At 47.3% G+C, this 15,483-nt stretch overlaps 1 protein-coding gene across 1 annotated transcript; it reads left to right on the top strand.

Moving 5' to 3' along the window:
- The first annotated feature begins 8,543 nt into the window (after positions 1 to 8,543).
- ABCG25 (ATP-binding cassette family G25) lies at positions 8,544 to 12,823 on the top strand. Its single transcript, XM_048713844.2, has 3 exons — positions 8,544 to 8,938; positions 9,074 to 9,920; positions 11,449 to 12,823. Exons 1-3 carry the CDS (start codon positions 8,807 to 8,809, stop codon positions 12,411 to 12,413), a joined length of 1,944 nt encoding a protein of 647 aa, XP_048569801.2. The 5' UTR covers positions 8,544 to 8,806; the 3' UTR covers positions 12,414 to 12,823.
- Positions 12,824 to 15,483: the final 2,660 nt, after the last annotated feature.

The raw sequence follows: 15,483 nt of genomic DNA, 5'->3' as shown, positions 1-15,483 counted from the left end.
GCCCTACTCATGGTTTGAATTTGTGGATGATTATACAAAAAAATTATGCCGGATTGAATTTTGCTTCTAGAAATCTTTTAGATTCGGCCACAGGAGGCACTTTTATGGAAATCACTTTAGGAGATGCTACTAAACTCCTAGATAATATTATGGTTAATTATTCTCAATGGCACACTGAAAGATCCACTAATAAAAAAGTGCATGCGATAGAAGAAATTAATGTTTTGAGTGGAAAGATGGATGAACTTATGAAATTATTTGCTACTAAGAGTGATTCATCTGATCCTAATGATATGCCTTTGTCTACTTTGATTGAGAATAATAATGAATCTATGGATGTGAATTTTGTTGGTAGGAATAATTTTGGTAACAACGCGTATAGAGGAAATTTCAACTCTAGGCCTTATCCTAGTAATCCCTCTAATAATTATGGTAATTCCTACAAGAATTCTTATGGAAATTATAATAAGATGCCCTCTGATTTTGAATCTAATATTAAAGAATTTATTTCTTCGCAAAAGAATTTAATGCTATGATTGAAGAAAAATTGCTTAAGATTGATGATTTGGCTAGGAACGTTGATAGAATTTCTCTTGATGTTGATTCTTTAAAGCTTATATCTATTCCTCCTAAGCATGATATCAATGAGTCTCCCAAAGCCATGAGAATTTCCATTGATGAGTGCAAGGAAAGAACCGCTAGGACGCGTGCTATGAAAGATGCCTTTATTAAAGCGTGTTCTTCCAATTCCTATGAAAATAAAGATGAAGATCTAAAAGTTATTGATGTGTCCCCTATTAAATATTTGTTTTGCAATATTAATCTTGATAATGATGGGACTAAATATGATCCACCTTTACCTAGAAGGCATTCTAAAAATTCGGAGTATTTAGATCTTGATGGCGAAATTGATAAAAGTGGGATTAAAAGAAATAAAACCCTAGATGATGCTAAACCCACTATATTGGATTTTAAGGAATTTAATTATGAAAATTGCTCTTTAATTGATTGTATTTCCTTGTTGCAATCCATGCTAAATTCTCCTCATGCTTATAGTCAAAATAAAGCCTTTACCGAACATATCGTTGATGCCTTGATGCAATCTTATGAAGAAAAACTTGAGTTGAAAGTTTCTATCCTTAGAAAACTTTATGATGAGTGGGAACCTACTATTAAAATTAAAATTAAAGATTATGAGTTTTATGCTTTGTGTGATTTGGGTTCTAGTGTCTCTACTATTCCCAAAACTTTGTGTGATTTGCTAGATATAGATTGAATCCTTCTTGCCCTATTATTCTCGGTAGACCTTTCCTTAGAACAGTTTGTGCAATTGTTGATATGAAGGAAGGGAATATTAGATTTCAATTTCCATTAAAAAAGGGCATGGAACACTTCCCTAGAAAGAAAATAAAATTACCATATGAATCTATCATGAGAGCCACTTATGTATTGCCTACCAAAGATGGCAATACCTAGATCTATTCTTGCTTGTTATGCCTCGCTAGGGGCGTTAAACGATAGTGCTTGTTGGGAGGCAACCCAATTTTATTTTTATTCCTTGCTTTTTGCTCCTGTTAAGTAATAAATAAATTATTTAGCCTCTGTTTTGGTTGTGTTTTTTTGTGTTTAATTAGTGTTTCTGCCAAGTAGAACCGTTGGGAAGACTTGGGGAAAGTCTTGTTGAACTTGCTGTAAAAAAAAAGAAACTTTAGCGCTCACGAGAACTGCTGTAATTTTTATTTGGAGAGTGATATTTAGTTAGTTATTTTTGAATATGATTAATAGATAAATTCCTCACGTCCAGCAATTTATTTTAGAATTTTTGGGGTTCCAGATCTTGCGCTAGCTACATATTACTACAGACTGTTCTGTTTTTGACAGATTCTGTTTTTCGTGTGTTGTTTGCTTTTTTTGATGAATCTATGGCTAGTAAAATAGTTTATAAACCATAGATAAGTTGGAATACAGTAGGTTTAACATCAATATAAATAAATAATGAGTTCATTACAGTACCTTGAAGCGGTCTTTTGTTTTCTTTCGCTAACGGAGCTCACGAGATTTTCTACTTTAAGGTTTGTGTTGTGAAGTTTTCAAGTTTTGGGTAAAGATTCGATGGATTATGGAACAAGGAGTGGCAAGAGCCTAAGCTTGGGGATGCCCATGGCACCCCCAAGATAATCCAAGGACACCAAAAATTCAAAGCTTGGGGATGCCCCGGAAGGCATCCCCTCTTTCGTCTACTTCTATCGGTAACTTTACTTGGAGCTATATTTTTATTCACCACATGATATGTGTTTTGCTTGGAGCGTCTTTTATGATTTGAGTATGTGCTTGTTAATCTACCACAATCATCCTTTCTGTACACATCTTTTGAGAGAGCCATACATAATTTGGAATTTGATAGAATACTCTATGTGCTTCACTTATATCTTTTGAGCTCTATAGTTTTACTCTAGTGCTTCACTTATATCTTTTGAGTTTTATAGTTTTGCTCTAGTGCTTCACTTATATCTTTTAGAGCACGGTGGTGGAATTGTTTTATAGAAACTATTGATCTCTCATGCTTCACTTAGATTATTTTGAGTCTTAATAGCATGGTAATTTGCTTAATAATAATATGCTTGGTATTCAAGATTTGTAAAACTTTCTTTTGAGTGCGTTGAATACTAAGAAAAAAATTGATGCTTGATAATTGTTTTGAGATATGAGGATGGTGATATTAGAGTCATGATAGTTGAGTAGTTGTGAATTTGAGAAATGCTTGTGTTAAAGTTTGTGATTTCCATAGCATGCACGTATGGTGAACCGTTATGTGATGAAGTCAGAGCATGATTCATTTATTGATTGTCTTCCTTTGAGTGGCGGTCAGGGACGAGCGATGGTCTTTTCCTACCAATCTATCCCCCTAGGAGCATGCGCGTAATACTTTTCTTTGATAACTTCCAGATTTTTGCAATAAGTATATGAGTTCTTTACGAAAGTGAGATCTGATAGAGATGATAGATAATATTTTTGGTATTTTTGGTATAGAGATGCAAAGTAAAAAGTAAAAGGGCAAAGTAAAAGAGCAAAGCAATAATAAAGTGATGGAGATTGATATGATGAGAAAGAGACCCGGGGGCCATAGGTTTCACTAGTGGATTCTCTCAAGAGCATAAGTATTCTACGGTGGGTGAACAAATTGTAGGGGAACGTAGCAGAAATTCAAAAATTTCCTACGTATCACCAAGATCTATCTATGGAGAAACCAGCAACGAGGGGAAAGAGAGTGCATCTACATACCCTTGTAGATTGCTAAGCGGAAGCGTTCAAGTGAACGGGGTTGATGAAGTCGTACTCATCGTGATTCAAATCACCGATGATCAAGTGCCGAACGCACGGCACCTCCGCGTTCAACACACGTACAGCCCGGTGACGTCTCCCATGCCTTGATCCAGCAAGGAGATAGGGAGAGGTTGATGGAGATCCAGCAGCACGACGGCGTGGTGGAAGTAGCGGGATTCCAACAGGGCTTCGTTAAGCGCTGCGGGAGGAGGAAGATGTGTCACAGGAGGGAGAGGGAGGCGCCAGGCCTTAGATTGGTTTGCTCCTCCTTTTCCCCACTATATATAGGGCCAAGGGAGAGGGGGAGGCGCAGCCCTTGCCCCTTCCTCCAAGGAAGGGTGCGGCCAAGGGGGGAAGGAGTCCATCCTCCCCAAGGCACCTCGGAGGTGCCTTCCCCTTTTAGGACTCTCCCCTTTTTCTCTTCTCTTGGCGCATGGGCCTCTTGGGGCTGGTGCCCTTGGCCCATATAGGCCAAGGCACACCCCCTACAGCCCATGTGGCCCCCCGGGGCAGGTGGCCCCACCCGGTGGACCCCTGGGACCCTTCCGGTGGTCCCGGTACAATACCGGTGACCCCAAAACTTGTCCCGATGGCCGAAATAGCACTTCCTATGTATAATTCTTTACCTCCGGACCATTCTGGAAATCCTCGTGACGTCCGGGATCTCATCCGGGACTCCGAACAACTTTCGGGTTACCGCATACTAATATCTCTATAACCCTAGCGTCACCGAACCTTAAGTGTGTAGACCCTACGGGTTCGGGAGACATGCAGACATGACCGAGACGACTCTCCGGTCAATAACCAACAGCGGGATCTGGATACCAATGTTGGCTCCCACATGTTCCACGATGATCTCATCGGATGAACCACGATGTCAAGGACTTAATCAATCCCGTATACAATTCCCTTTGTCTAGCGGTACGATACTTGCCCGAGATTCGATCGTCGGTATCCCGATACCTTGTTCAACCTCGTTACCGGCAAGTCTCTTTACTCGTTCCGTAACACATCATCCCGTGATCAACTCCTTGATCACATTGTGCACATTATGATGATGTCCTACCGAGTGGGCCCAGAGATACCTCTCCGTCACACGGAGTGACAAATCCCAGACTCGATTCGTGCCAACCCAACAGACACTTTCGGAGATACCCGTAGTGTACCTTTATAGCCACCCAGTTACGTTGTGACGTTTGATACACCCAAAGCACTCCTACGGTATCCGGGAGTTGCACAATCTCATGGTCCAAGGAAATGATACTTGACATTAGAAAAGCTTTAGCATACGAACTACATGATCTTGTGCTAGGCTTAGGATTGGGTCTTGTCCATCACATCATTCTCCTAATGATGTGATCCCGTTATCAATGACATCCAATGTCCATGGTTAGGAAACCGTAACCATCTATTGATCAACGAGCTAGTCAACTAGAGGCTCACTAGGGACATGGTGTTGCCTATGTATCCACACATGTATCTGAGTTTCCTATCAATACAATTATAGCATGGATAATAAACGATTATCATGAACAAGGAAATATAATAATAACTAATTTATTATTGCCTCTAGGGCATATTTCCAACACAAATTACTGTTGAGCAATTGACAGAATTGAGCATAGTTATGAGAATATCTAGGTATGATCATGTATATAGGCATCACGTCCGAGACAAGTAGACCGACTCCTGCCTGCATCTACTACTATTACTCCACTCATCGACCGCTATCCAGCATGCATCTAGAGTATTAAGTTAAAAACAGAGTAACGCCTTAAGCAAGATGACATGATCTAGAGGGATAGTTTCATGCAATATGATAAAAAAAACCATCTTGTTATCCTCGATGGCAACAATACAATACGTGCCTTGCTGCCCCTTCTGTCACTGGGAAAGGACACCGCAAGATCGAACCCAAAACTAAGCACTTCTCCCATGGCAAGAAAAACCAATCTAGTAGGCCAAACCAAACTGATAATTCGAAGAGACTTGCAAAGATAACCAATCATACATAAAAGAATTCGGAGAAGATTCAAATATTATTCATAGATAGACTGGATCATAAACCCACAATTCATCAGTCTCAACAAACACACCGCAAAAAGAAGATTACATCGAATAGATCTCCACGAGAGAGGGGGAGAACATTGTATTGAGATCCAAAAAGAGAGAAGAAGCCATCTAGCTACTAACTATGGACCCGTAGGTCTAAAGTAAACTACTCACACTTTATCGGAGGGGCTTGGATGATGATGTAGAAGCCCTCCGTGATCGATGCCCCCTCCGGCGGAGCTCCGGAACAGGCCCCAAGATGGGATCTCGTGGATACATAAAGTTGCGGCGGTGGAATTAGGTTTTTGGCTCCATCTCTGATTGTTTGGGGGTACGTAGGTATATATAGGAGGAAGGAATACGTCGGTGGAGCTTCGAGGGGCCCATGAGACGGAGGGTCCAAGTCTCCTGGGTCTTATCTGATGAGAAAATCGTGTTCCCGAAGGTTTCATTCCGTTTGGACTCCGTTTGATATTCTGTTTTCTCTGAAACACTGAAATACGCAAAAACAGCAATTCTGGGCTGGGCCTTCGGTTAATAGGTTAGTCCCAAAAATAATATAAAAGTGGAAAATAAAGCCCAATATAGTCCAAAACAGTAGGTAATATAGCATGAAGCAATCAAAAATTATAGATACGTTGGAGACGTATCACGCGGCATATCTAGTTCAGCGTGCGGGCTGAAATGCCATAGATATCGTGTGTCGCTTATTTGCTGCGCCCGCTCCCGCGCGCTGGACTCTCGAGCGCTCGCTCACAACTTCACCTACCCCATCCAGCCGTTGCGCCGTCGCCGCCCGCACCACCCCATTTATTCCGGCGACCGTTCCGGTGCTTCCCTGGCCTATCCCTGCGCCGCGGCGGCTTCCTCCGTCTCCCTCTAGTCACCGCCACCCGTCGCGTGCGGCAGTCCTCCGACGAACAGCGCCCGACCGCTCACTGCCGCTCGGCGCCCGCAAGGAGTTCGACAAAACGCCTGCAAGGTATGTATTGCTCAAACTTAACAGATTTTACATGAATTTGGTGCATGTTGATTGTAGTTTTATAGCCTAGTTTATATTGAACATTGTACATGAGTTCGTCGTATGATTCTTCCGAAGAAGAATTTTATATGGAAGAGGAGGAGGATCTTGCAATGATCCTAGCTATGCACATTAATAAAAAACCAAAGCACGGTGGTTCGGTTTTGGATCGATGGAAAGTTTGGAGGGATAGGATCGATGCCCACAACAAATTGATGAGGCACTATTTTGTGGAGAATCCCACATACCCGGAGTCGTACTTTCGTCGCCGGTTTAGGATGAGCACCGAATTGTTCAGGTGCATTGCAGAGAAACTAGCGAGCCATGACCGATTTTTTCAGCAAAAGAGGAATGCTGCCGGAGAGCTCGGGCATAGCACCTTTCAGAAGGTGACAGCCGCTTTGCGTATGTTGGCATACGGTATCCCGGCGGATCTCGTTGATGATCACTTGGACTTGGGTGAGAGACAAGCCATCATGTGTGTCAAACGCTTCGCAGTTTGAATTGTGCAAGTGTTTGGCCATGAGTATTTGAGATCTCTCAATGCCGAAGACGCAAGGCTATTGGAGATGAACAAAGCTTGCGGCTTCCCAGGTATGCTTGGCTCAATAGATTGCATGCATTGGAGTTGGAAGAATTGTCCAAAGACATGGCATGGGCAATTCCACGACCAAAAAAAGGGTTCCACTATAATCCTTGAAGCGGTGGCCGATCAAGAGACTTGGATTTGACATGCCTTTTTTGGAATGCCTGGATCTTTGAATGACATCAACGTTATCAACCGGTCACCACTGATGAATAAGATTGCAAATGATGAACTACCACCGATGCAGTTTATAGCAAATGGTCGTACATACAACTATGGCTACTATCTTGCGGATGGCACCTATCCAAAGTGGCAAATATTTGTGAAGCCGTTGAAAAAATGGAAGGTAAGAAAAATCTTGATTTTCACAATGCTCAGGCGGCGGCTAGAAAGGATGTGGAGAGAGCTTTTGGGATTTTGCAAGCCCAATTTGCTATTGTGAGAGGACCGGCTACATTTTGGGATCAAAAGATGCTTTGGTATATCATGCACGCTTGTGTGATCATGCACAACATGATCATCGAGAATGAGCATGGCTAAGATGTAGACTACTCTCAGTATGAGCTTTTGGGACATCCCGTGCGAGTGCGGCGGAGGGCTGAAAGGATGGCTCGTTTTGTTGCCTCCTATCATGCCATTCGACGTCCCGCGGCGCATGATAATCTTCAGAAGGATCTCATTGAGGAGTGGTGGGCTTGGAATGACCGACAAAGAGCATCATGTTTTATGCCTTTGATGTTGTATTGTTGAATTATTTGTTGTATTGAACGATAAACTATTTGTTTGAGTTGTAATAACGAAATTGAACTATTTATTGTTGATTTATTTTGTTTGTATTTAACCTTTTTGCTTGTGTTTGAAGCGCACATATTGTTTGTGCGAGAGTATTTGTGTACGCTGTATTTGTGTACGCTGCTGGAGCCAGCGCGGTCCGCCGCGTCAAATCAGACAATGAACACGCGGCAAAGTAGTTTTTAGCGTGTCGCGTTGGGCTGCTGTTGAAGATGCTCTTATAAAACTAAACAGAGGGAGTAACAAACATTGCATTTTCTAGGCCTAGCTGCGCACAATGTTTTGTGAAAAATCACGCTGGAGGACGTCCAGCGGCTCAGTCGACTGAGAAACACCAATTCGACAAGTCAATAGTCACTTTGTAAAATCGGCGACCGCGGCTGTTGTTAATAATAACCGCCCCGGCACAGTAGGAGGTCCGGGATCGGCCGTGCTGCCCGTGGTGGGGCGCGCACGCAGACGCAGGTGCGCTCCGCTGATGCCACCGCACCACCTCGCGCACCATCCTCTCGCGCGCGCGCTTTTCTTCCTCCTCGCTTCGATTCCCCGAACCGAATCAAAAGCAGCCAGCCGCGACGTGTGCTCGCTCACCTCTCTTCCTTTCCCTTCCACGGCGGCCCCAGCGGCGCCGGTCCAACCAAAAAGGCGGGGCGGGGCGGGGGCATGGGTGCCGCGCGCCAAAAGCGCACCGCCGCCGGTGGGCCCGCCGCTCCACTCGCCGCGCCCCGAGCGCCACGTGCCCCGTCCCCTCCGCCGGTGACGTGGCCCTCACCACCTCCATGTCCATGTGCCATGGCCGACCCCTCCTTTATATACCCCTCCAGCCTCCCACACCCCCTTCGATCTTCTCATACCCGATCGATCACCACCACCATCCCGTCCCATCCCGCTCGAGCGAGCTCGCGCCAACCACCACCACTCCCGCTCGTCTCGCCGTCGGACTTCCACTTGCGCTTTGCCGTCAGCGTCGTCTCCGCTGGTCGTGTCGATCGTGTGGCGTCGAGCGAAATTAAGTCCGAGCCGCGACCGCGATGCCTCCGAACGGGCAGACCGTGCATGGCGGTGGCGGCGGCGGCTTAGTCTCGCCCACGGCCGCCACGCCGGTGCCGTCGTCCAAGATGGACTGCTTCCTGTCGTCCGTCTGCACGCCGCTGAATCTCCAGGTACGTACGTACGCAAGGAGATCGCTACATGCACGGCCGATCGTGCTGCTGCTGCATGCGCGCCAACGGTTTGAACTTTGAGTCGCCGACTTGTTTATAACGGCGGGCGGGCGGGCGCTTGATGGTTTGTTGCAGTTCATCGACGTCGCGTACCGCGTGAAGGTGGAGAGGACGGCCGGGCCGGCGAAGGAGCCGCCGGGAAGGATATCGCACTCGGGTGGTGGTGCCGGCGGCCTCGGCGGCGTGTCGGCGGCCGTTGAGGAGAGGACGATACTCAAGGGGATCACCGGCGAGGCGCGGCCCGGGGAGGTTCTGGCCGTGCTAGGCCCGTCCGGCAGCGGCAAGTCGACGCTCCTGTCCATCCTCGGCGGCCGCCTCGCCGGCCGCTACTCGGGCACGGTCCTGACCGGCGGGCGCGCCCCGTGCCGCGCCGTGCAGCGCCGCACGGGGTTCGTCGCCCAGGACGACATCCTCCACCCGCACCTCACCGTCCGCGAGACGCTCGCCTTCTGCGCCATGCTGCGCCTCCCCACCACCGCCCCGACCTCCGCCAAGCTGGCCGCCGCCGACGCCGTGATCGCGGAGCTGGGCCTCGGCGCCTGCGCCGACACCATCGTGGGCAACGCGTTCGTGCGCGGCGTGTCCGGCGGCGAGCGGAAGCGCGTGAGCATCGGGCACGAGCTGCTGGTGAACCCGAGCCTGCTGGTCCTGGACGAGCCCACCTCCGGGCTGGACTCCACCGCCGCGTCCCGCCTCGTGGCCACGCTCTCGGCGCTGGCGCGCAGGGGGCGCACGGTGGTGCTGTCCGTGCACCAGCCGTCCAGCCGCGTGTACCGGGCCTTCGACTCCGTGCTGCTCCTCTCCGAGGGGAGCTGCATGTACCACGGCCCCGGCCGCGACGCCATGGACTACTTCGCCTCCGTCGGCTTCGCGCCGGGCTTCCACGTCAACCCCGCCGACTTCATGCTCGACCTCGCTAACGGTGAGTACTTACACCAGTAATTAACTGCCGCTTCTACCATTAGCAACTTGTTCTTTCCATGAAACTAGCTAACTAGAGTAAGAATAGAAATCTAGATTCACCGAAGCACTAGACAATCTAACCGAGGAAGAAACTGAAAGCTAGGCAGCAGGAATAGTACCGCACGTACATGTTTATGTCCCCCTTTTAGCATCGCGGATGACTAGATTTTTGGATTAGTGATGATGACACTGGAGACGGGCAAAACAAATGCGGGAGGCGAGTGTGGAGTGCACCCAACAAAAAAGATCGGGAGAGAGGAGGTGCACAACCAAAAAGAGCGGTGAGAGTGCCCTAGATAGCTAGCTAGTACTCCTATTTTGCGCAAAGCACTTTAATTATGGCTGAATAATCGCACCCACCGGACACATGTCACGGAGGGGTCCCATCGGCGGGACGCTGCTAGTGGGGCTGCACATCATAATACTGGACCGATGTCGATATCTACATCCCCTCGCCCGCTACACAGTCCAGTGCGTCCCTCCTACTCTACTCCCTCCGTTACGAATTACTTGTCGCAAGTATGGATGTATCTAGATGTATTTTAATTCTAGATATATTCATTTCTACGACGAGTAATTTGGAACGGAGGGAGTACTTCTCTTCTCCGGCGTAGTGTGGTGTAACCGCTGTCTAATCAACCTGCCCGCGTTTTTGGCGACCGCGCTTGCCATTTTCACGGGTGATTTGACCTATGCCGTTGTCTTTTACAAGTTTTCCGAAGAAGATAAAGAAAATCCCGAGCACATCTCTAGCCATTTGCGCGGATCATCAAGATCCCATCACGCTAACCTCACTTTATGCACGGATTGGAGGCTTGCTGAAACTGCATGTGTTTTCGGTGCTGTACGTACTTTTCATCAGACAAGTGAATGAAGAAATGAATACTAGTTGACACGTAGGTAGATTAGATCCGTCCGACACCGGTGGCAGCTTTCAGTTGGATCCGTTCCCGGCTGTGGCAGCTAGCGTCGTCTTTCCCGTGGCGCGTTAGCACCGGCCACCTCACCGCACCTGAGATGAGGATGAGGATGAGGAGGAAGGAGAAGCGGATCCCGGGGGCAACCACCGTCGATATTGTTCCGAGCAGAGAGCCTGTGTCGCTACAGTTGGAGATATACCGCCCCCGCTTTAATTAGACAGGAGGAATCATTCATTTTCTCGGTGCAATTCTGCGCCCTTTCGAGATAGAAGAAAGGGATGGATGGAAGAGCCCTCTTCTTTTCTGCTGCTTGGCTTGGCTTGGCACGGCACCAACCTGTTCTGTTGAGTGCACCGGCACATCAGAGCACGGCGAGCACGTACGTGAAACTAGTTGTGATCCGTTCACTGCTACGTCCGCTAGATTCCGCAAGCGCAAACTGAACGTTCACGCGCCCATCGTTGTCGCTGTTTGATGATCATGATGCCCATTATCGCCAACTTTTCTTTTCTAAACCACGTGAAAGGTTGTGTTTTCTGACTGTTCGATGTGTGTGTGTGTGTGCAGGCTTTGCGCAAGCGGAGTACAGCGATCGCCCGGCGGAGGGAGGCAGCGTCAAGCAGTCGCTCATCGCGTCCTACGCCAGGGAGCTCGCCCCCAAGGTCAAGGCCGCCATCACCGCCGGCGCGCACGTCGACGAGAATGGCCACGCCGGCGCGGGCGAGCAGCCGCTGGAGAGCTGCAGCGGTTCTGGGTGCACCAGCTGGACCAACCAGTTCACCATCCTGCTCCGCCGCAGCCTCAAGGAGCGCCGCCACGAGACCTTCACGTCGCTCCGCCTCTTCCAGATCATCGCGCCGGCGCTGGTGGCGGGGGCCATGTGGTGGCGCTCCACGCCACTGGAGGTGCAGGACCGGATGGGCCTCCTCTTCTTCATCTCCATCTTCTGGGGCGTCTTCGCCTCCTTCAACGCCGTCTTCGCCTTCCCGCAGGAGCGCCCCGTCCTCGCCCGCGAGCGCGCCTCCGGCATGTACTCCCTCTCCTCCTACTTCATGGCCAGGATGGCCGGCGACCTGCCCATGGAGCTCGCCCTGCCCGCCGCCTTCACCCTCATCGTCTACCTCATGGCGGGGCTCAACCCGTCGCCCGCCGCCTTCGCGCTCACCCTCCTCGTCATCCTCTCCTACGTGCTCGTCGCCGAGGGGCTCGGGCTCGCCATCGGCGCCCTCATGATGGACGCCAAGCGCGCCTCCACGCTCGCCACCGTCATCATGCTCGCCTACCTCCTCACCGGCGGCTTCTACGTCCACAACGTGCCCATCTTCATGATCTGGGCCAAGTACTCCTCCTTCACCTACTACTGCTACCGCCTGCTCATCGCCGTGCAGTACAGCGGCCACCTCGCCCAGCTGCTCCCGCTCGACTCCACGCACGGCGAGGCCGGCACCTGGACCTGCGTCGGAGCCCTCGTCGCCATGTTCTTCGCCTACCGCCTGCTCGCGTACTTCGCCCTGCGCCGGGTCAGGACGTGATCCACACACACTCTCTCTCTCTCTCTCTCTCTCTCTCTCTCTAGCGGAGCAGGCGTCGAGCAATTAACCATTCCGGCCAGGCCACAGGCAGGATATATAAGTAACGGACTACTCCGGCCAGCGCGCGCGCGCACGGCGACTGAATTGAATTGATCCGTGTGTGACGGCCGTCGCTGGCGTCTGGGAAGATGGCTCCACCTACGTACGCGGTGCTGGACTGACCAAGGGGTTCTAGTTGTCAGTAGCCACATCTTCTTCTTCTTCTCTTGCTATTTGTTCCCCCTTTTCCGTTCTGTTGCTTGGTTTCGTTTCTTGCTGGATCAACAAGTCTCTTCCGGCAAGCCAATTACGATTAACCCGGTGTAATGTTATTCCTCTCTCTCTCTAATGAGATCGATTCATTACAATCATTATCGATGATGAATGTGTGAGAGAATGCAAATTGCTTCCTTTGAAACATACTAATGGCGGAGATCGGTCACAATCGATGTGCTGCTAAATCTGAGCCCCGTTAGCATCCCTCACTCCTCAGTGGAAATGATTCGGTACAGTTAAACTAAAACACCGTGAATTCGCATCGTATGCTCTTGACAATGCGTACAATATTGAAACCATTTTTTATAGCATTATTATGTGCATAATAGTGAAAAGAAAACGTACCCTTCTCTACCATTGTACCTACCCTTTCTGTATACAGGATGTTCATTTGTAGATCATGCACGGTACATTGGTAATCCCGCTACCACTTTCGCCAAACCGTAAGCGTTCTCAATTTGAGGTTCGCTTTCATCCTTCAAGCGAGCATCTTCGAACATTTTGAGATATGCAATAAATATCTACATGATTTTGTTTTTATAAAACATGCGAACATTTTCTAAAAGTTGGTGAACAACATTCTAAATAAGTGAAGGTTCTCTAAAAATACGTGAACACTTTAAAAATGGGCATCATGTAAAAAAGGTACATCGTGAACTAAAGAATGTTCATAGTACATTTGAAAATGCTCATTCCACGTTCGCCAAACCGTAAACGTTCTCCATTTCAGGTTTGCTTTCATCCTTGAAGCGAGCATCATCAAACATTTTATTTAGGGTAGCATCCTTGACCAGGGCACTATAGCAATATGCAGAACACACCTTGAATTTTGCAAATTTTGTTTAAAAATTCACCTTCAAAAAACTTTGTTCGAAATTTGCAAACTTTGTTTAAAAATTCAGCTTTTAAAAAAATTGTAATATATTCATATTTTATTTGCTTATTACAGGATATTTTGAAAAATTGTGTTTGAATAGATTATTCAGAATTTTCAAAAATCACACTTTTCTTGAAAAATGTATAAATCTTCAAAATTTAGAAATATTTTCTGGAATTTCCATTCTTGTTTACACATTTAAAAATGTTCATGCTCAAAATTTCTATACGTTTTTCAAAAAATGCTTGGAATTAAGAATCCTTGTAATCTGAATAAACTATCATAAAAAATCATGTTTTCAAAAAAATTTCATGCATTTCAAAATTTGTTCGAGTTTTCCATTATTTTTTGAATTTCAGTCATTATTTGTGTTTAAATTGTTTTTTCACAATGGCAAGAAATATCCAAAAGAAAAAATCAGAGTGTTCGAATCGGTTGCTTCCATTAGTTCTTAGACTTCGGCACTGCTCTTTGTTCACTTATAATCGTTAGCTCCACTGGCTCACATCACACCTTCAAAAGTATAAGTGGTCTCTAGTTCTACTCCATGTGATGGCATTCGTTTTTTGTATTTTTTCCACATCATACCGCTGCACGCATTTTAGAAGAAACATCGTACCGCTACACGCCAATGGGTCAGGCCATTCAGGGCTCCGTGCTGCGTTGCAAGCTTATTTGATGCAAAATGCATGAAATAGGAGCTCCCCAGGAGCACTATGGACGAAGAAATGTCCAGAAAATTTCAAAGTGTTCGAATCTGCCGCTTCCATTAGTTCTTAGACTTCGGCGCTGCTTTTGGTTCACTTCTAATAGTTAGCTTGACTGGCTCACTTATTCAAAAGTATAAGTGGTCTCTAGTTCGACTCCATGCGAGGGCATCCGTTTTTGTAATTTTTTCACATTGTACCATTGCATGTATTCTAGAAAAAACATCGCACCGTTGCACACCAACGGGTCGGGCCATTCGGGGTTCCATGTTGTGTTGCAAGCTTATTTGGCACAAAATACATCAAATTGGAGCTCCCTAGGAGCACTGTGGACGAATGCCCGCGGACCGGACCAGCCCATTCATTATCGAACGTGGGCATTTGCACGCCTATCTTACCTGGGTGTCGCTCACACGAGAATATGTTATTTCATGCTTTAGAGCATCTACAACCACATACAGCTAAACTAGCTCCTCATACGCCCACAGACATGATCGGTGTCCACGGATCGGACCAACTCATTCAATAATTAGACCTGCACATTCAGTTTATATTTGCAAAAGAATGACGCAATTAATCACAAACCTCCCACAGCCCCGGGGCGAGTCTACGGGAGCTCTTGTAAGCCAAGGCCCATGGCCAGAGCCCAGCAGTCGCCCCGTTTCTAGCAAAGCAACAAGGCACGCCTGGGATCTGCCCAGAGAACGGCCCAGATTTAGATAAAAAAAACTGGTAAAACTTGTCAAATCTCAAAATTTATGGACCTAGATCAGAATCCATCTATTTAGGCAAGAATTAGGCAGTTTGCCCGGATTGGAGATGGTTTTTAGGCCGACTTCCTCATATGCGGCTTGCGCCTGGTTACGCTTGGCAAGCACACACCTGTGCCTTTTCTCCTTTTGTCTCCGTCTCGTCAACTGAGTACGTAGACCCAGTCTCATACGTGCATGTGGGCAGGCGTTACCGAAGGTTTTGTTAATCATGTGTGCTTCAGACTACACTGGTTAATGTATGCGTGCGTGCACTTTTTGGTACGTAAGTATGTACGCGCACTTTACGGTATGTATATACTTCCTCATTTTGCTCCGTACATAGTTTAATATAAACTACATACAGATTTACATAGACATATTTTAAAGTGTAGATTCACTCATTTTGCTCCGTATGTAGT

Source organism: Triticum urartu, chromosome 4A (assembly GCF_056163025.1).
Source record: "Triticum urartu cultivar PI428250 chromosome 4A, HENAU_Tu73, whole genome shotgun sequence".
In the NCBI taxonomy this organism is placed as follows: Eukaryota; Viridiplantae; Streptophyta; class Magnoliopsida; order Poales; family Poaceae; genus Triticum; species Triticum urartu.
Note: the sequence above shows the minus strand (reverse complement) of the source record. Positions and strands in the feature narration are given on the sequence as shown.